Source organism: Ciona intestinalis, chromosome 3 (genome assembly GCF_000224145.3).
Source record: "Ciona intestinalis chromosome 3, KH, whole genome shotgun sequence".
NCBI lineage: Eukaryota > Metazoa > Chordata > Ascidiacea > Phlebobranchia > Cionidae > Ciona > Ciona intestinalis.
Genome location: NC_020168.2, coordinates 900,095 through 920,448, shown reverse-complemented (window position 1 = coordinate 920,448; position 20,354 = coordinate 900,095). Strand labels below are relative to the sequence as shown.

General features: G+C 37.1%; 4 protein-coding genes across 5 annotated transcripts in view; 3 read left to right on the top strand and 1 right to left on the bottom strand.

Annotated features, from left to right (window-relative positions):
• The first annotated feature begins 4,335 nt into the window (after nucleotides 1-4,335).
• Nucleotides 4,336-6,872, top strand: LOC100176085 (cytosolic phospholipase A2-like). The gene is made up of 6 exons (XM_026833643.1): nucleotides 4,336-4,600; nucleotides 4,940-5,029; nucleotides 5,281-5,393; nucleotides 5,772-5,982; nucleotides 6,292-6,425; nucleotides 6,777-6,872. The coding sequence occupies exons 1-6, from the start codon at nucleotides 4,582-4,584 to the stop codon at nucleotides 6,870-6,872; spliced, it is 663 nt and encodes a 220-aa protein (XP_026689444.1). The 5' UTR covers nucleotides 4,336-4,581.
• LOC100179974 lies at nucleotides 6,749-8,077 on the bottom strand. Its single transcript, XM_002131391.5, has 2 exons — nucleotides 7,876-8,077; nucleotides 6,749-7,484 (listed from the first exon to the last, which is right to left on the bottom strand). Exons 1-2 carry the CDS (start codon nucleotides 8,060-8,062, stop codon nucleotides 7,297-7,299), a joined length of 375 nt encoding a protein of 124 aa, XP_002131427.1. The 5' UTR covers nucleotides 8,063-8,077; the 3' UTR covers nucleotides 6,749-7,296.
• A 1,181-nt stretch (nucleotides 8,078-9,258) lies between these two features.
• LOC100178397 (peroxisomal sarcosine oxidase-like) lies at nucleotides 9,259-13,430 on the top strand. Of its 2 annotated transcripts, XR_717168.3 has the most exons (9): nucleotides 9,259-10,179; nucleotides 11,394-11,542; nucleotides 11,606-11,756; nucleotides 11,824-11,883; nucleotides 11,941-12,129; nucleotides 12,185-12,331; nucleotides 12,533-12,703; nucleotides 12,765-12,840; nucleotides 13,268-13,430. XR_717168.3 is itself a non-coding variant. In XM_026833694.1 (7 exons), the coding sequence occupies exons 1-5, from the start codon at nucleotides 10,078-10,080 to the stop codon at nucleotides 11,983-11,985; spliced, it is 507 nt and encodes a 168-aa protein (XP_026689495.1). In that variant the 5' UTR covers nucleotides 9,259-10,077; the 3' UTR covers nucleotides 11,986-12,129; nucleotides 12,185-12,331; nucleotides 12,393-12,526. The 2 variants fall into 2 exon arrangements, 1 of the variants encoding a protein (XP_026689495.1); XM_026833694.1 differs by lacking the exons at nucleotides 12,533-12,703; nucleotides 12,765-12,840; nucleotides 13,268-13,430 and adding an exon at nucleotides 12,393-12,526.
• Nucleotides 13,431-18,870: 5,440 nt separating this feature from the next.
• The window catches only part of LOC100183124 (acetylcholine receptor subunit alpha-type acr-16-like), a 5,778-nt gene continuing 4,294 nt past the window's right edge, over nucleotides 18,871-20,354 (top strand). Inside the window, exons 1-3 of the mRNA XM_026833642.1 lie at nucleotides 18,871-18,981; nucleotides 19,325-19,463; nucleotides 20,012-20,088. Coding sequence (XP_026689443.1) covers nucleotides 18,871-18,981; nucleotides 19,325-19,463; nucleotides 20,012-20,088 — 327 coding nt within the window. The remainder of the gene's footprint in view (nucleotides 18,982-19,324; nucleotides 19,464-20,011; nucleotides 20,089-20,354) is intronic.

Genomic DNA, 20,354 nt, shown 5'->3' with positions numbered 1-20,354 from the left:
ACTGGAATAAAGCGTTAGGTGGCCACATTATACTGTAAGTTTAATATCAGCCCATTGAACCGTATTATTGTCACCCTTGAGATTTTACAACGCACGCAATGACTGCTACTTCCAATTCACAAGTATTGTGATATCGAAAATAGTTTCGCTTGAATGGAAAGGGTCAAGTTCTAAATTGTCCACCACCAAAAATATACGTTCAATTTAGTCAAGCACCAAAAAGACGTAACGTTACTTCCTTAATTGACTTCACTATAATATCCGGAAATTTCAGTCACTTTTATCACACGCAGCTTTAAAATGCAATAGTGCCCTTACCACAAGACATTGCTAAATAAGTTTACCACGTTTAAAGTTGAAGCAAAAGCTGCTGGAATGGAAGATTTTCATCAAAACTTATATTCCCAAATTAAGGTTTGTAATCTGTCATTTTTATACGTGAGGATTTTTGGTTAATTATTGTTTTCTTCTAATTTCAGAATCCTTTTAAACCAGTAATTGTGGTCGGAGTAAAAGTCTTAAGATGTCGTAATGTCTCGATATCTTACTTTCAAGACATGCGTGAGTGGCTTTATTTTGTGTAGTTGGGTGGAAAAACGGGACACCTTTACCACATAATATCCAAACATCCTGATCGTGTTTTAAACAACTGACAACTAATGAAAAGGCGTCCCATCTTCTCCACCCTACTATATAAATAGTTAATTAAAACTTACCGCTTCGTGTTGATACAGTTGACACACCAGACCCGTGCATCCATGTTAGTTGTCCAGCTGTCAATCAAAAATATTCCACAATTGCCGTTGACGATTCCGCTACAGCAGAAATCAACGAAAAATTTCAATTCGTATTTCCAGAAAACAGTTCTGACAGCGACTTCCTGATAAAGGTAAGTTGAGAACTGTATCGTCAATTATTGCGTTTAATAAAATTGGTTCGTATTTTAAATCTACGTAGTATATGGTAAGCGGGCACGGCGTATGAAACAGAACACATTTTTTATAAAGACTGTCGTTGCCCCACCGGACGGGGGTATACAATTAGGTTCCATTTATTTTTCTATATTCATTAGTTCAAATATACCTGTTTTTATAAGGTGCGCCTGCTAGACGAGGATATTGTGTTTGATGACGTATTGGGGGAAAAGGTGTTTGACGCCGCACAAGTGGAACTTGGGTCTATTCAATCTGAAACTCTGGATTTTGATGGGGTTGGTATTACAACACTGGTTTGAAAGTTAAAATCATGTTTCCCTATGTTTCAGAACGGTAAAGTCGATTTGGAAATTTCTCGTCTTCTCAGGTAAGTTTTAGTTTAAATTGAGCGATCGTTTACCAGCTGAAGTAAAACAGGGAAACACCGGATCTACGTTATAGCTTCGGCCTGCATGAAAAAGAGAAAGAGTTTAGAAGAAGGCGCCTCATGAACGTAAGGGAAGCCTTGCAGAAGATTCTTCAGCTCGAACCGGATGTGGTAACCTCTCCGGATGACGTAAGCAAATAACTTCCGTGTTCTGAATGTTCGGTAAAATAACAATAAACACACTTTGGGGCTATTGGGCCAAATCTGGCTCAAATCTCATGCATCGTCAAGGACCCTCCTATAGAGAATACATAATCTGCACTTTAAACAAGTCAACTGTTAATAAAACGACGTATACAGTCTACAAAAGGATTGTAGACTAAATATTCAATTTGTACTAGGGTTCTACATCTTCACTGTTTCGTATATCATCTATGATTGTAGAAAGTGTTGTTTTTTATCTGCATTTCTACGGTGTATATATCACCTATACTGTAGTAGGGTGGGGGAAGGTGGAACACTTTTAACACATAATATTCAAATATCCTGATTATTTTTTGAAAAATTAACTACGGTCTATGGTCTATGGCTAACTTTGGTCCATAGGTGTCGTGAGGATATAGTTTTATAATTCTTTGAATGTTCTTTTCTACTTCTAAATGGGATGAGAAAATAGAGTTTAAAGGTGTCCCATCTTTCCTCACCCTACTGTGTCACCTGAGTTCGTAGAAAAAAGTTTCGAAAACCATTTGTTTTAGACGCCGGTCATTTCTCTTGTTGGTTCGGGTGGTGGATACAGAGCTATCATTGGTATGTGTGGAGCCATGGAGGCTTTCCGTGATGCGGGGATCTCCGATGCTTTTACATACGTGTCTGGAATTTCAGGATCTGCATGGTAACTTTATCTCAGATTTTCAAACCTAAAGGGGTCCATCAACGAAAAATCAAACGTTTATAAATAGAGATGCTTAAATGAGATCTGAAGGCACCACCGAAGTTTCAAACACGTCACCACAAAGCCTTTTTAGTTATTTCATGAGATTAATTTTCTGCCCCATTTGTATTAAACAACGAATATTTACCGGAATATATAGCCATATCTTCACGACTTAAAAAGCGTTAATTATTGAAAAAATGGAATAGGAAATATGGGATATTATGTGCTAAAGGTATTCATCTTACTCCAAAGTACTATATATCAAACTAATTACATAACACCACCTAGGTACCTGTACACTGCTTATGCTCTATCCGGGATGCATGATTCAGAAATAGATCGAGTGCACAAAAGTCTTCGACGATCAATGAAAAAAAGTTTATACAGATATTTCTTCAATCTTCCCCATCTAGCAAAACACACGTAATTTGTTTAAAAGAAATGGTTAAATATTTTTACATTCCCATGTCTCAATATACACTGCTACATTCCAGGAAATTAAGCTTGGAAAAGGTAAAACACGGATTGCCTGCTACGTTCGTTGACTTTTTTGGGTTCTCTGTTGGCCAACAACTGTTAAAAGAAAAGGTTTAGTATTTTTTGCATGCTAATTAAGGCTCAGGTTTTATGCTTTTTTAGATTGAAACCGAGACCAGTGGTACAATGGTATATATCTGAAAAAATAACCCTAACCACAATGCTACATATATGTGGTAACTGTACCCGAACACGAGGTGTTTGAAACAGAATAGCCGTGTTAAACGACTGTCATTGAAGCGCCACGAGAGAATCAGCAAGTTACACTTATTCCAATTAGGTCGACTCGTTGGTATCTGAACTGGTGCCTTACGTAGAAGATGGGAAAGTACCTTATCCGATATTTGTATCCATGCACGTTAAAAGTGACACACCTACAAGTCAATATAATGGTAAGTTTAAAATAGGAAAAAAACAAACATATAGTAGGGTGGGGGAAGATGGGACACATTTAGCACAAAATAACCAAATATCCTGATCGTATTTTAAACAATTAACAATAATTTATTGGAGTCGTGAGGATACAGTTTTATAATTTTTTAAATGTATTTTGTTTACTGCCAAATAGGTCGAGAAAATAGAATGAAATAGTGTCCCACCTTCTCCCATCTTATTATATGAATCTTAGTATCTGTATAGAAGGTTGGGGTATCACGTATCATGGTCTTAGTTTTTATTTCCTATTTGGTAGTAAACATAGAATGTTCACAGAAATATATACGTATCTTCACGGTCATAAATCTAAGATATTATGTGCCAACGGTATCCATCTTACACTATATAGTACTTACCCTTAGTCGTATTGTAGCTTACATGGAAATCACACCACACGAGGTCGCGTTCCCAGAGTTTGGGATGGGTTTTTCCCCTGACACTTGCGGCTCGGTGTGGAACGGAGGATTCCTGGCACGAAAATGTCCCGAACTTCCATTACATTTCCATATGGGCTGCACTGGTAACGCGTTCGGGATCATATTGAAGAACTACATCGATGACGGTGGGGAGGAGAGTGCGTCCTTCGTAGATTTTATAGGTGAGTAGTAATCATGCTAATTATCGTAAGTGGGCATGAGGCGTATGAAACACACGTTAGTGTTATAACAACTGTTCTTGCCCCGCCACGAGAGGATAATTGAGCTGCATTCATTCATTCAATCATTTAAGATTTAATTCTTTTATTTTTTCATTCATGTTTTGACACTGATTTTGATTATATTTAGAAAACTTGAAAAGCAGAGCTACAAATCTTGTTCGTAGACTTTCCAAAAAGGTAAGAATAGAAAAGCAACGCTGGGTATAACATGGCGTAAATACCTATTGAGTATTGGTAGAATTATTGTAAATGCTTTATTTACCTTTAGATATTTGACGCTGCTGGTAGCGAAAGAAGGTTCGAAGAATCTGTGAATGAAAGGTTGATTAACGATCGTGGGAACGACCAGGGAAAGCAAGGAATTGAAACTATCTTAGTGAATAAGCTCAGGTATTAATTAATTTATATTTTTTTGGTTCAACAGCCACGCTTGAAAACTAACTCGCTTTCTCATACCTTTTATCCATAGCGTGTTTTAAGGACTGCCGTTTTGCTACTGATTCACTTTTCTTCGTTGATTCAAAACTATGTTATTCGCTATGCTTTTCAAAGATATCAATAAAATAATTTGTTAATGTGTTAATTAATAACCATAATCTTATCATTTTCCACAAAAAGACATAAAAGTTTCTTTTACGATCGAACTTCGTTCATTGGTCGTGTTGGAAAGATATTCAACTTTGCATACAACTTCAACTCAATCAAGTCAACGATGCTGAATCCATTAGCAGGTATATGCACAGCAACTAATGCTTTTACATTTCAAATCTTAGACTTTGTATGAATCGCATGACATACACCTATGAATGATTAAGAGTTACCACGTATATGTAACCGTACGAGTAGTTGTTTTAATGTATGGCTGACAATTTAGGCAACCCAGGAACCACTGTATTAGCGCAAATACCTTTAAAACTCTTGCCAAATGACACACGTCAAATATGATAGCAACGCAGAGCTTCGAATCCGTAACCTCTGGGCTAGTACAGGCGCGGCCTTGATATTATTCACCACTTAATTTTTATTAGCTTATACAAACAGACGCCAATTAAATTGTTGATCTTAATTAGCCCCCAGCGAGGAAGAGGAAACAACTACTACTGCCGCAGGTTTGGATCCGATAAGCACAAGTGAGACCACTATATCACTATGTGATGCAGGTAACATATCCTCGGCTTGCTACAAACAATTTATACAGTACTGTGGGGTAAGGTGGGACAACTTTAACAAATATTGTTCAGTTGTCTTGATCGTATTTAAAAAAAACTAACAACGCTTTTTGGAAGTCGTAATGATACGGTTTTTTAATTCTTTACCACCAAATCTTAACTGTCTGCTTACAAATGGGTCGAAAAATAAAATGAATGTGTCCCATCTTACCACAACCTACTTTTCGTAATGACATTTTCAGGTATTTTGAAAAACGTGTGTACTGAACCGGTTATTCGACCACAAAGATTTTCAGATCTGGTTTTAGTGATCGACTGCAGTAGTAACGATTCGGATTCAAGTTTTGACTATATGGTAAGCTTTCAATAATGTTAGATGGAATGGCACATTGCTATAGCGCCGTTGCATAAAGGTTGGGAATTAGAACGCTCGTCAGCATCTAAAAGGTGCTGGATACTGGTTCAATGCTCAAAGCCGCAACCAATGTGGGTATCTGTGTCTTTAAGACAAGATACTTAACGACAACTACTCCAGCTCACTGGTCACTAAATGGGCAGCCAGTCATAAAATAAGCAATTATCCACAAAGTTAAATACGTGGTAACATGTGAGCAGCAACGAGGTGTATGAAACAGAACATCCATGTTGTAACGCCTGCCCTTTATCTAGGTGAGCGAGGACAATTAAGATCGATTCATTTATTTATATCTAAATCAATTTTATTTTGTCAAAGTCACTCCTGCAGTCTGCTGAGCACGCCAAGGCTCAAGGAATAAAGTTCCCACCGATCGATTTCAAGAAAATAGCGAATTCTCCCCCGAAAGAATTTCAAGTGTTCGAAAGCAATGAAGACGATTGTCCAACCGTTCTGTGGTTCACTCTTTGCAATAAAGGATTTCGGAACCTTAAAGATTACCAACCAAGATCGACAGCCACTCCTCCAGGTAAAATACAATTAAATAATTGAACGTAAAACGAATCTAAGTTGCATATTCTTGCGTGGCGAAGCAGAGAAGGTCGTTTTGTTACCTCGTGCCCGCTTACGAGTTACGCCAAATTTGTGACTAGTTTTTTTTTTCTCCTTTATGGGTTACAATTTTGACAACAATAAGGGACAATTGAATTAGAGCAATTGCCGTCAAGTACTTAGTCTAAGGACACATATGTCCACAATAGTACCAACATATCGAACTCTGGGACAGACAGGCGCGTTTGATCACTTAACTATTCTAAAACGTTAAACATTGCAACAGATGATAAACCGTTCAACGACTTTCCAGTCTTCGATGAAGGCAACTCTTACAAAACCCATTACTTCAGTTACACGGATTACCATTTTGACCAATTAAGAGAACTCATGTACCACAACGTCATGTCAAATATCGAGGTAAATAATATATTGATACAAAGATCAACAACATTATTGTGGGGTAAACTGGTTACCGTTAGCCCACGGCCTACTAGAGATAAAATGAGAATTATCAGGTCGTTTCTCTAGTAGGCCGTGCGTTAGCATACAATGTCCGATATTTCCTAAACGTGTTTTTAACAGTTAACAACGCTCTTTACGTGTCGTGAGGATACAGGTATATATTTTTGTAAGTCATTTTTGTTTACTACCAAATAAATAAAAGTGAATTAAAGCAGGTACCATCTTACCCCACCTACTACACCAGTTTTAAACGCTTATTTTGATTAAAACATCAGCTATAACTTAAATGAATTGTATTTTCCACAGGAAGTAAAAGTTCAACTACGAAACGCGATTGCTAAAAAGAAAAGACGACTAAACACACATGACAAATCTTACATAAATATATACATTATATTTTAATAGTATCGTGGTAGAATGTGTACACTATGTACAATATTTAAAATAACTTATAAAGTTTAATAATATATGTAAATATACATATAAACAGACATAACTTGTACAGTGTGTTCATATATATATATATAAAGATATGCATGTATCTTTCTCTATGTGTTAAAATGACACGGAATAGAACATAATAAAACTACAAAATTGCATCAATACAGTATATAGCACTGGGCATTAATGGTATATTTCGTTTCCATACTAATTTAAAACAAGTAAAAAACAAATTTACAACAGTTAAAATAACAACAGGTAGTTCAACAAATACAGAAAACAGAGTAAGAAGGTAAAATCGGCCCCGATGAAACTCATGTGTCTTATACAAATACCTTGGACCCGAGTCTTGATATGTACCGACGTTTTAAAAGCTGACACTTAGTTAGAATATTGCACGACATATTTCAGGAAGCGGTAACTCCTCACACGATTTAACTGAAGAACCCCATTTTACTAAATGTTCGTAAAAGTAACCCGTGATCAGGTTAAAACTGAAGCCCCAAAGAAGTTCAATACAATATACTTTGATGCCAATGACTGCACTCCACAGAACGGTCGCCAATGTAGTAGCTGTAATAACATATCATCCTTGTTAACATGCAAACGGTATGACTATACATAAACATATAGAGCAGATGTAAATTTCATTCATCTCTTTAAACATAAGCTAACAAAGATCGAAAAAATTCAAACAACGAAGAGAATGGAATTGTAGCAACAAAACTAGAGTACAGAATGCCATAGGCCGCCATTCCCGTTTAAAAACAATCAGATCGCTCTGTTGTACTTCAATTATGGGTTAATGCGAATTTCTTAGATGTGCGCTTATGCAAGTACTTCGCACCGCAGCGAAACAGAACGATTTTATTGAACTAAAAAGGGATTGCTGCGTGCCAGTCTGTATTTCGAAATACGCAAACGGTACGACCACATCAATACGCATTACTAGGTACTACTATACCTGAAGCACCGACTATTGGACCTCCGATACAGCTTCCAAAGTAATACACTGTCATGCTTATGCCTTGTTTGAGATAGCAGGCAAACCCAGTGATTTGAACAGCACCAAACGTAAGGTATCGGTTGACTAACATAAATGTTACCAATGCTGTTATGGCGGAAACTTCTTTCACTGTCATAACAGCCATTACTATATAACGATACGGTCACTGTAATAAACATGGAAAACATTTAATTCGACTATAAGTATATATAAATAGAGCACACTTTATGTCAAATAACACGTTCGTAAATCTGTAAACTCTTATATGCCACAGTAAGCAGTTATCAGCCATTAAGATAAGATTCGTAAATCAACTGGAAAAACAAAATAACCATAGTGCGAGTTATCTCTTCCTTTATGAGACCATGTTGCCTAGAGCACTGCAGACTGCGGATATTACGTATATTTGATTGACACTTCTGGCGTATGTTGAACACTTGGTATACGTGATTAGATAGAGCAACAGTTGGAACTTGTAAATCTTTCTATGTTACTTACTGTGAGATAATGAGCAAAGAAATTGTCAGTTGCAATCTAATTAATATTATTACACTTTAAAGAGTCCAAATCACGCCCATGCAAGTTGATTTTCAATAAAATTTACACCTAATAAATAGTTTTTGTGGTATTCTTTGTAAATAAAAACTGTATAACTAAGAAAACAGTGGACTCTCACTTACAAAACTATGCTGCATAACTGTCTATATGGGAGCCGACGGTAGTAAGCTGGTGATTGGGTATAATGTAACTAACAAACTACAACCAGAGATAACAAAATCACCCCACCGAAAAATAGGAAACTGTTGGCTTATAGAAAATCAATTGAACTAATTCTAAGCCTTAGTAAAACTATATTGTGTCAATATGTACTTATTGTTAGTATGTGCCTATATCTCTAAATACGTGATTTCTGCATTGGCACAGCGAAAGACATAGCGATTTTAGTGTTAATAAGATGTCATAATATAGGGGTAAGATGAGATATAGTCTCATACCCTTTTCCAGGTTTTCCGAAATATGGGATTTATTGCGTACTTACAGTATACCATCTTACCCCACGCCTACGGTATACTATATGCGATACAGCTGAAACCGAAATAGCTATGGCATTGGTAAAATAACCCTGTAGATTTCGCCCAACTTGTCTGTAAGTGAATATTACATACATTCATATATTAATAGGGTAATACATGATTCACAGACTTTTCTAAATTTCTTTCTAGATTCTATCTGATAATAATATATTCTGCTGCTGCTGCTGTAACAGTAAATTCAAACGTTACTCTAAACAAGTATAGAGTTTCTAAATTAAGCAAAACTTTTCATTGAACAACTGACCTTTGCAGTAAAAGCTACTGAAGAGATATCCGGAAGCACTTCGAGGCAATGGTCGCCTTGGAGCGAATGCAGCGCGTCTTGCGATAAGGGAATACAAATGCGATGGAGGCGTTGCAACACAGGAGAGAACTGCTCGGGTACAATCCGCTGTTTTCTTTTCGCCTGTTCGCTTTTATTAATTTTCCGAACCTGGTTTCCGTGACCAAAAGCACAAAATAAATCTATTTATATATTTATAGTTTCGATTTGCGTTTTATAGGTAACGCGCCGGGAGGTCTATTTGGGAGACAACATCGTTCAGCGGGTAATTTTGTTTTAAAGTTAATGTACAAAGACAATGGCACATAAGAAAGTAAATGGAATACACCCAAATAGGCGAGCAAAGATATATTTGCGCAATGCAGTTACCCAAGAAATTAAGTTATTGTTGTAAGAAATAAATTAATTATTTGGACAACGGTAGATAAAGGAAGGTAATTGATCATGTTGTATCTGGCGTTAATTTCCGTTTAATTTATTAAAACTGCCACAAAATTAGCACCGGAAGTCATGTGTGATCGAAGCACGCCTGTTGGAGTTGCTGGACAAAGTGAAAACAGGCGCCTGTACCATATGTACTACAGAGCAGTGTGAGACATTTTTAGACTTATATTTTTAAAATAATCTTCTGATTGGTACATATTAAACTTGGCGTTAATGTGAACCACAGTACCGAAAAGGTAAGTATAAGGCTGGCTGCTGCGTGTATAACCTATGTTATACAGTATTAGGTCGCATAGACTGAGCATCAAGTTAGTTTTGGTTTGTTGTGCTGGTAGTTAGATGGAAGAATTCGACGTTATTGTTGTCGGGGCTGGCATCATTGGTAGTTGGACTGCGTACAATCTTGCAAAGCGTGGCAGATCAACTTTGCTTCTCGAACAGGTTCGTGAAGGTCCTAAATAATATCGCCTTAACTTGTATTCTTATGAGAAATAATAGAGTAGGATGGGGGTAAGATGGGACACCGTTTTATTCGAGTTTCTCATTCCGTTTGGCAGTAAACAAAAAACATTTGAAGAATTTCAAAACCGTATCCTTACGACTCCCGTATACCGTTATTAATTGTTTAAAACACGATTAGTATATTTAGATAATCTGTGCCAAATGTGTCCCATCTTCCCCCACCTTTCTATATCATAAAACTAAAATCGTCCCTTGTATGCGTATAATCGTAACGAGTATAACACCATGTTTTTTAATAAATAGATTGCAATCGACATTCACGCGTAGCATCCCTAAGTATATATCCACAATATTCGATAGAGCACATTTACAAACATAACGTTCACTGCAACCATTGCAGCCGCAGTAAGCTAATTAACAGCTATTCATTCTTCAGCAATTGAAAAAGTGTTGTATTAAACATCGAATTTCAATATATAGTAGGGTGGGGGAATGTGGGACACCTTTAGCTGATTATATCTAAATATCTTGATCGTGTTTTGAACAATTACTAACGCTCTATGGGAGCCGTTAGAATATGGAGTAAGGTGGGGGAAGATGGGATACCTTTTCATTCTATTTTCTCGTCACAATTGGTAGCAAACAAAGAAAATTCAATAAATCACAGAACTGTATCGTCCCGACTCCTATATACCATTGTTAATTGTTTAAAACACGATCTAAATATTTGGTTATTACGTACTAAAGGTGTCCCATCTTCCCCACCCTACTATATTAGATATAGATATATCTTTAGTAGGCCATGGTTTACTACCAAGTGGGACGAGAAAATGTCGCGCACTTTGTTGGAACGTGTGGTTACTGCACTGTAACATTATTGAACCGTGTGTGTCGAACAGCACTGTAACATTTATTTCGTCCGTTACCAAATAGGTAACCGTAAAAAGAGTAGAAATACATCCAATTTTACCTTCAGATATCTCATCTTACCCCAATTTCAAACGAAAAAAATACATCCCATCTTACCCCATGTCCCAACTTACCTCAGCATACTATATTGTTTATGCGATGTGTGAATAAACACTTGTGTTATAACGGTTGTCGTTTACGCGTCACACCAGGATAAAACAAGTTGCATTTATTCATTCATACCATAGCCAGCATGAATCACAGTATTTTTTTATGTTTTATAGTTCCCGTTACTACACACCCGTGGTAGTTCACACGGTCATTCAAGAATATTAAGAAAATCCTACGTCGACGAACATTACGCTGCTATGATGCCAGAGGCGTATAAATTGTGGAAGCATATGGAGACATCTAGCGGAATTTCATTTATGAAGTAAGTTGCTCAATAATAAGGTTATTTTGCTTTATATTATTTTCCATCACATATAATATTTAGAACTACGGGTCATCTATCAATATCTAAAGTAAAATATGGTCACGTTGCTAAAGTAAGAAGATGGTGTGAGAAACTTAAAATTCCGCATTCAACACTGGACAGTGAATCACTTAACACAAGATTTGGACTCAAGTTTAACGATGAGTATGACGTAAGAAATAATGCTCAAACTACAGACTTGAACACGTGTGAAGTATTTTATATTTGAAATAACACAGGCGGTAATTGAACCATCGGGGGCCGTTCTTAATGCTGACAGATGTCTTATGTCGATTCAGGTATTATTTATGATGAGCGTTTTAACTGTGCTTACTAAAGAAACATTTCATCTTCAGAGTGAAATAAAGAAGTCCGGTGGTGTAGTACGCGACCAGGAGTAAGTTTTGAGCATCGAACCTGTGAATCAAGATATAGTGCGAGTTCGAACAAACAAGAATGTTTACAAATGCAGATCGGTGGTTCTTACATGCGGACCATGGGCGAATGAACTTCTTAAACCACTCGGTCTCCAGTTGCCGATTATGGTGAGATGCTACATTGATGTAATGTGATTTTTCATAGAGTAATGATTTGAATTAGCCCGGGAAAGTAACGGTGACTTACTGGAAAGAACGAAGCGTTGGCGCCTTTTCTTCGATTGCTGGGTTTCCTAACTTGATTGGTTATGCGGAAGACGGTGGATATATGTATGGCATTCCTTCAGATGAATACCCCGGGTATTTTAAGGTAATATAATACATATACATGGAGAAAAACACGAATGAATGTAACATATTTATCCTCTTAGCCGTTAGTGTCTTACCACACCACACACGCTCCGACAAATGAAGTTACTCCTGAACCCGTATCCTCTGGGCTAGAGGAAGTAGGCGCACTAACCACTCTTCCACCACGCATTAATTTGTTTACAACATCATTCCACCACAGTTTTGTTATCATCACTACTTTCCAATTGATCCAAATGAACGAGACCAGCCGCAACCTCATCAAGAAAATGAGATTCAACGAAAGAAAACGGAAGAATTGACAAAGTTTATTCAAAATCACTTTCCCCTACTCGAGTCTAAAACTTCGCTTGTTGAAACTTGCATCATAACAGTGAGTTTGGATTCTACTCTTAAAACCTACATTGAGTTAATACAAATGCTGCATTGTACAGAATTCTCCAGATAAAGATTATATTCTGGATCGTCATCCGATGCATAACAACATCATATTTGCTGCGGGAATGTAGGGTTAGTTTAAATACTTGCGATTCCACGTCTTTTCCTAAATCCTCTTTTGGTGATGCACGTATATGTAACCTGTTTAGTAGAAATCCTATATAGTAGGGTGAGGGAAGATGGGACACCTTTAGCACATAATATCCAAAAATCCTGATGATGTTTTAAACAATTAAATAACGGTATATATAGGAGTCGCGAGGATACGATTTTATAATTTTCTGAATGTCCTTTGTTTACTACCAAAAGGGACGAAAAAAATAGAGTGAAAAGGTGACCCATCTTCCCCACCCCCAATCCTGTTTTAGGCAGTAACTTTTCCACCAATCAGCAGTTAAAAAATACAAGCGAAGATTCTTTTTTATTTCAAAATTTTGTAACGTGACATAAGACTACCACTAAATTGGTATATTGAGCAAAGCAAATGTTTTTAACACAGGCCATGCTTTCAAGACTTCTCCAGCGGTTGGAAAAATATTGGCGGAAATGTCGTGTGAGGAAAAAGTTAGCTACCCAATCCACCATTACTCCGTTCGTCGATTTAATAAATCGAAATTGTAGTTTAGTACTGATGATGTGAATAAATGATTGAGTAAATGTAACCTATTTAGAATGGAGGGGCAACGACAGTCGCAACAACACGGATGTTCTGTTCTATACACCTCGTGCCTGTTTAAGAGTTACCAGGAATTTAACTTTGTGGTAATTTTTTGGGGGGTTTATTTTGGTTGAAAAGTATAGCTGACAATTTATAAGTCAACACATTAGGGACCATTGGGTTGTAGCAATGGCCGTTATGTGATTTGTCATCCATTTAAAATGGATGTCCACGCCCAAAATTAATGGAAGAGCATCGAGCCTGTTGTTCTTGGTTACGTTTCGAGTGCTAATCATAGAGTCGCGGCGTTGGATGAATAATGTACTATATATGAACAGTTGTTTTAGTTTGCGTGGTTAGGTTTTGAAAATTAGTTAATAACTAGGCGTAATTCCGATCGATTTCTTTCACATTATTTCATGGTTACCCTGCTATTTTATTTTAGTTTGGCATCGAATGCAGCAACCGTAATAGTACAATACTATGGGGTAAGATGGGACATCTTTAGCACATAATATTAAAAAATTTAATGAACCAGTAATAGCGGTCTATTGGAGTCGTGAGGATACGGTTTTATAATTTTTTTGTTTACTACAAAACGGTCGATAAAATAGAATAAAAAGGTGTCCTATCTTCCCTTACTACATATACATGGCATACTATTATTTCATAAATTTGAAAAAAAAGAATTATTTATTTCAAATAGAAAACACTACGAAAATGAAAAGGTTTTATTTGGCCAACAGTACGAACAAACCATGGACTATAATATTTAAGGTCTTCTCTGAAACCGACCCCGTATGTTTTGTTTTATGTCGCTCCAGTATGAGAGAGAATATATGTAAGGATTAAGTATACTGTTAATGGGTACGACCACTACCTCAAGCACCGAGTACTGCGGCTGATACTTGTTAACGTACTCGTGGAAACGGCAAGACACATGCCCGCCAAGTGTGCTGGAGTATATAGTGTGGAAAACAGACAAAATACACACCGGCACCCAGCACACGAAATTTGCTAGGATGACAAAAACTATCTTCCGGTGAATTGACCGATCTTCCTCCTCGCGAGATGAGATAACTCCTCTGTTTGTTGCTCCCCCATAAACAAACCGGCAACGGAAAAGCGCAAACTGGAAGCAGGTTTGTCTGGACGTATTGTAGTCAATGTAGATATAGGCGAAAGCGATCCACGCGAATGAAACCAGGTTGAATGTGACTGTGCACATCGTAAAGTAAACTGACCTACTCGTGTATACGGTGAAAAAAGGCGCCATGCACATTACATGTTCGTTGTAAAATCCGTAATAATTTGCCCATTCCAAGTCTCTAACTATTCCAACAGATGAACTTGCATTCAATAATTCCTTCCAAGTAGGATTGGTTAACGCCAATAACGTATCTTCGTCCTCGCATGCTGTAAGAACTAAGTTTTCCACGTTTTGAACAATCGCCAATAAATCGTCAAAGTGGAGATCGGTTTGGTTCAACCAGTTTGGTTTTGATACATGGACAAAGCTTTGGTAAACTGAATGAAAAGGTTCAAAGGGTAAAAGTGGTAGAATCGCTACGAATGACCAAGTTATCCACGTCACCAAAGCAGCGATAACTGCAGGTTTAAACTGGCCGGTACGAGCTTGATATGGTCTCACGACACAATACAAACGAAATGTGGTTATTACTACCAACATAGTAAGTGAAACCTGACATGATAGAAAGGAGATGAATCCTAAAATGCGACAGGTCGGATCTTGTAACCACGCATGATGTTCTTCATCGAATGTTTCGCTGTCTTCGCTGTCGGAATGAATGTGCTTGACCGAATGCAGAAATAGATAAACTGACATTAAAAAGTCGGAAACTGCGAGGTTTAAAACCAACCAATGGTGAACTTTTTCGGTTTGAGTCAACTTACGAAATCTGGTGACCAGTTGCGGTCCACAGTGAAGCATTACAGCCAGGTTACCGAACGCTCCTATGATAGTAAACGTCCAGGTTAAAATCTTAAGAAAGTGTTCATCCGTGTGATCCAAGATGGCGGCTCCTAAATTCTCAGAAGATACAGTTCCCCCTTCCAGGTAACAAGTAGATTCACATTTACCGTGATCGTAAAAGGAAACATTCGCTCTATTTTCAACTCGAGAAGCTTTTACAACGACGTATAGTGCATTACGACAGCTCGCTTCCTGGTTTCGATAAATCTTCGCATAATCCTTACAGCTCTCTTGCGGCGAAATATCATTCCAGGTCGAGGTTAAATTTATAGGTATGGATTCCCTTGTCGCTTCATAATCGGTTTCCATTAGGCTGTTAGAGATAATGCAGATAACGTTGTCCGGCGTTAGTGTTTTTCTGAAGCGGGACCTCGTCAGGGTTTCGAGATCACACAACGAAGAACTTTGAGCGGCAAACTCTTTTATTAAATGCAGTAAAAATATAGTTTGGATAAACCAACCCATTCTAGCGAGTTACAATTTCCTAAATGAGCTGCGCTATAAAGTTAACTGCGAAGGGCAGTCATTCAGATTAGTCCTACTTAGTCTACTTTCCTTTTTGTACCTAATTAAATATACATGAAGCACAAGTAATCTTGCAATTAACCCAACTCTTCATAATGCCTAAAAGAGGAAGTTTTATATTGGTGCAGTAATAAAAAATATATACCTACAAATGCCGACGAATAAATACCTAATGAAAACTGCATATACCAAACCGAACCCATATTACCGGTAACCAGTTTTTAATTGGTCGTATATTGTTTGGTAACCTACATAGCAAAAAAATAAGGATTAATTAGTTTGGTAAATTGGTCTAATTGACAGGTCATCTCGAAGGGGTAACACACATTGAATTCCACTCAATCTTTATTAGCATTATGGCTGCTAAAATTTCAACATCAACCATCTATATAGTAGAGTGGGGAAGATGGGACACCCTTTTATTCTATTTTCTTGTACCATTTGGTGGTAAAGAAAGAATATTCAAGGAATTATAAAACCGTATCTACACGACTTCCATATACCGTTTTTACCTGTTCAAAACACGATCAGGATATTTTGATATAATGTGCTAAAGGTGTCCCGTCTCCCCCCACCCTACTCTGCAATACGCGCGTTCGTGCAATTTGCAGCGTACATAATATAAGGGTTGAATAGATATACATATTGGAGGCAATGGAACTAAATCTTAGGTCCCCTTCCGCATAGATTAATGGGTAAATAAAAACATTTGTCGGGAAAGAAACCAACCACTGCACCATGGCAGCGTCAACGATCTATTTTAAAAATTAATAAGAAACGATGCGTTAAAGATTGTTTTGGTTACCGCAAATAGCAATTTTCATTATGTGACGTAATTTACTCTTAAAATATTCATCTGGCTTTATCTCTTCGGCCCATTAGCGCAGGCCACATATATAGACTATATTCATTTCCCAAGGGGACATAAAAACTAATATCACGGATGACATATTACATGCAGGCTCTAAACGCGATTCATGTTAATATCAACCGGGAATATGAATGCTGCGCCTGATCAATCTAATACGAAGCAAATGCCAACTGCATCTGCTGGTGGCCTAATTATTCGTGACACCACCTTTCAACGCCAAATGATCAATCCAGCCGAAAACACTTAACAGTTTATGAACGAAACTAAATCCTAAGTAAGAGTTTATATACGGATGCGTATTTCACTGTACAGAAAATTTATAACACGAATAATTAAACAGTTTAAACCTAAATACGTTATAGACAACTAAACATACTTTACTTATAGTAGGGTGGGGGAAGATGGGACATCTTTTCATTCTTTTCTTGTCCCATTTAGTAGTAAACAAACAACATTTAAAGAAATATAAAACCGCATTCTCACGACTTACATGAACCGTTGTAAGTTGCTTAAAACACGATCAGGATATTCGAATATTACGTACTAAAGGTCCCGTCTTCCCCCGGCCTACTATATAAAAACACATCATAATTGGATTAGGAGCAAGTGCTATAAAGTACGTAATAGACAAAATTAAGCCAATGAACTGTTAGATATATAGTTCACCTAAAATGGCCATATTAATCTCTTAAAAAATTGAATATTCAATTAGAACAGAATTACATTCCTGACTGGCCCCGAAGCACCTCTACATTAAATGTAGGTCCAATAACATGCTTGTTTCCTTATAAACCCGATGGGCCGCAAACGATTTAAAGCTATACACGATCGACCTTATAGAGATTATCAACAGAGAATATGATGTTAACAAAACTGAAAGTAATCAATACTTAATATATCATATACTTTAAGAGGGTGCAGATTAAAACCTTGTTTAGTTTCATCGAACTAGTGAATAAATTAATAATATTGATCAACTAATAGACGATTAAAATATATACAATGGTTCTATTTAACGTTATTACATTTCTGGCAAGCCCTGAATTATAAAACGGTTAATGAACTGTCTATTTATATTTGTCCGTTCATCCTAATGAACACATTATGATCGAGGACTAAATTAATCCAGATGCCCTTTCAGGTTTCCCACATTGGTTTCCAAACACCAGAACACGCTTTTCTTGCTGCGTATGAACTTTACAAAACTAATCTAAATATTATGACAAAATATAGAAACGCAAAGCCCAATCTTACATAAATATGAATTTTGTACCGGGACCGGTCATTCTCTCTGCCTCAAACGGTCACAAAACGAGTGCAGAATTATGTCACTATGTCACACTGTATATGACAGACCTGTGTCACTCGCTGCTATTTCCATATTCTAACCAGCACCAAATAAACGTTTCTAAACCCGACGTCTGATGAAGTACCTTCAATTCCCATTCCTCATGCTTATTTCATCACCTATGGTGAGTTTAACATGCGCTATCCCTCGCGACGACCCCACGTAGTTCATCGACCGCAGTATTTTACTGATTAAGTTTCTATACGGCCGGTGGACCTCCCAATTTTCAATGGGTCGAAAACGATTGGATGGCCATCGATCTTTTTTAAACAAGATTCACCGCCGTTACTCGTTTGACATTTTACACACAAGAATAAAGAAACCAATTACTATAAGACGTATACCGTTTGCACATGATATTTCACAATCTTGGTTTTGTTAACCACTAAATTGGCGATAAAAAAAAAATAGAATAAAACCATGGACAATTAAACCTTAACATGTTTATAACAGACAATAAGTTTACAAAAGTGTAATTGACATGTTCATTGTGTGGGAATCGTATATTCCTTTATGTGTTTATTTTCCCACGATCAACGCGCTAAATGAACAATTATGTTCAATAAAATAGTAAAACATGCACGACGGTCATGAATATTTAGTGCAGGACGTTTAAAACACGATTCTGCACAAAAGCTTCAAGCAAATGCCTTTAGTGCGCTGATGTGTGAGAACTATTATATTTTAGTGTACGATTCTCAGCGAATATGTTCAGTTTCATTTTAAAGACGTTTTTGGTTGCACTTTTCTGTAGAAGCACATTGGCGGGGAAGGGTGGAAAGGCGGCAACTAAAGTTGGACTTGCAGGAATAAGTCAGGTATATCTATTGTACTCGACTTATTTTACATCCATCCGGTGTTTAGGAAAACAATAAGGAATGAGAATTATTCTTTAACCTGAAAAAAAAAAACAGTTTTGCGTGTTGGGGGGCGTAGTAGGCTACTATATGCGCAATATGTACAGTAATGTGAAGTATAAGAGGGACATCGTTAGCGTATAATATCCCGAATCTCGTCATTGTTTTTAACAGTCAACAAAGGACGGGTATATATATTTCTATATATTTCCATTATCGGTGTTTGCTACAAAATGGGAAAGAATAAAAATATGGACCCTATCTTGCCCCAACTTTATATAACTAAACATTGCACCAATTCAAGGTTGGAGCTTCAGCGGAAAGATACACCGATGAGAGTCAAGATAACGTTGGGGAAGACTATGGCGTATTGCAAGGTGGGAAGCCGGATTTTGGAGCCAACTTGGAGAAGAAACTTAAATACGATTTGTTCGTTGTAAAGCGTGAGTGAAACTATTTGGCTTAGTATTGTATATATTAAGGAGTATGAACACTTTAGGCATTCCTTTTTTGAAATAACATTGGTAGGCCCTATATAATAGGTTGGGGTAAAACGGTTCATGTTTTAATTGTCTTCTATTGTCACGTTTAGTAGTAAACAAAGAATGTTAACAGGAAAATATATAACCGTAACCGCAAGATTCTAAACAAGCGTTGTTTTAATTGGTAAAATACGATTAGGGAAGAGTGGGACGGTGAATGCTTATGGTATCCATGTTACGCTACAGTTATAGTAGGATCGGGGAGGAAGGGACACCTTTTCAATCTATTCCCTCGTCTCATTAGGTAGTAAGAAAACGTTCAAAGAATTATAAAACCGTATCCTCACGAGTTCCATAAACTGCTGTTAATTGCTTAACACGGTCAGGATATTTGGATATTGTGTGCTAAAGATATCCCATCTTAACCCACTCTACTATATATAGTTGCGTTACTAACTGGTGAGTTTTGAAGAATGCTTTGCAATAAAAGTTCGGTCTTCTACCTACAGGCTACGACAGGAATATACGCCCAGTGAACAACGCCACAGAGCAAGTTCTCATTCAAATTGATCTTTCATACGTACAGGTCAGTATATATAGGAAACTTGTTTAACCTGACGACCAATTAAGAAACATGTCCATCGAAAAGCAGAGTTTAGGTTTGTTTCGGAACATGTCTTGTGCTTCTGTTATATTGAATGAATGAATGTAACTTACTTTATCCTCGCGTGACCGGAAAACGACAGTCGTTATAACACGGGTTTAACACCTCGTGCCAGCTTACGAGTTACTATGTAGGCTATGTTACTTTGTGGGTACTCATTTTTTGGGGGGGATTTTTTTCTTTTTTTA

Bases quoted from the DNA above. Each gene is read 5' to 3' on its own strand.
- LOC100176085 (XM_026833643.1), top strand. The intron at 5,394-5,771 runs GTAAGCTTTCAA...ATTTTGTCAAAG, and splicing joins ATTCAAGTTTTGACTATATG to TCACTCCTGCAGTCTGCTGA. The intron at 6,426-6,776 runs GTAAATAATATA...TATTTTCCACAG, and splicing joins ACGTCATGTCAAATATCGAG to GAAGTAAAAGTTCAACTACG.
- LOC100178397 (XM_026833694.1), top strand. From the start codon at position 10,078: ATGGAAGAATTCGACGTTATTGTTGTCGGGGCTGGCATCATTGGTAGT. The intron at 10,180-11,393 runs GTTCGTGAAGGT...TATGTTTTATAG, and splicing joins CAACTTTGCTTCTCGAACAG to TTCCCGTTACTACACACCCG. The intron at 11,757-11,823 runs GTAAGAAATAAT...GAAATAACACAG, and splicing joins AGTTTAACGATGAGTATGAC to GCGGTAATTGAACCATCGGG.
- LOC100179974 (XM_002131391.5), bottom strand. From the start codon at position 8,062: ATGGCTGTTATGACAGTGAAAGAAGTTTCCGCCATAACAGCATTGGTA. The intron at 7,485-7,875 runs GTATAGTAGTAC...ATGTTATTACAG, and splicing joins TCCAATAGTCGGTGCTTCAG to CTACTACATTGGCGACCGTT.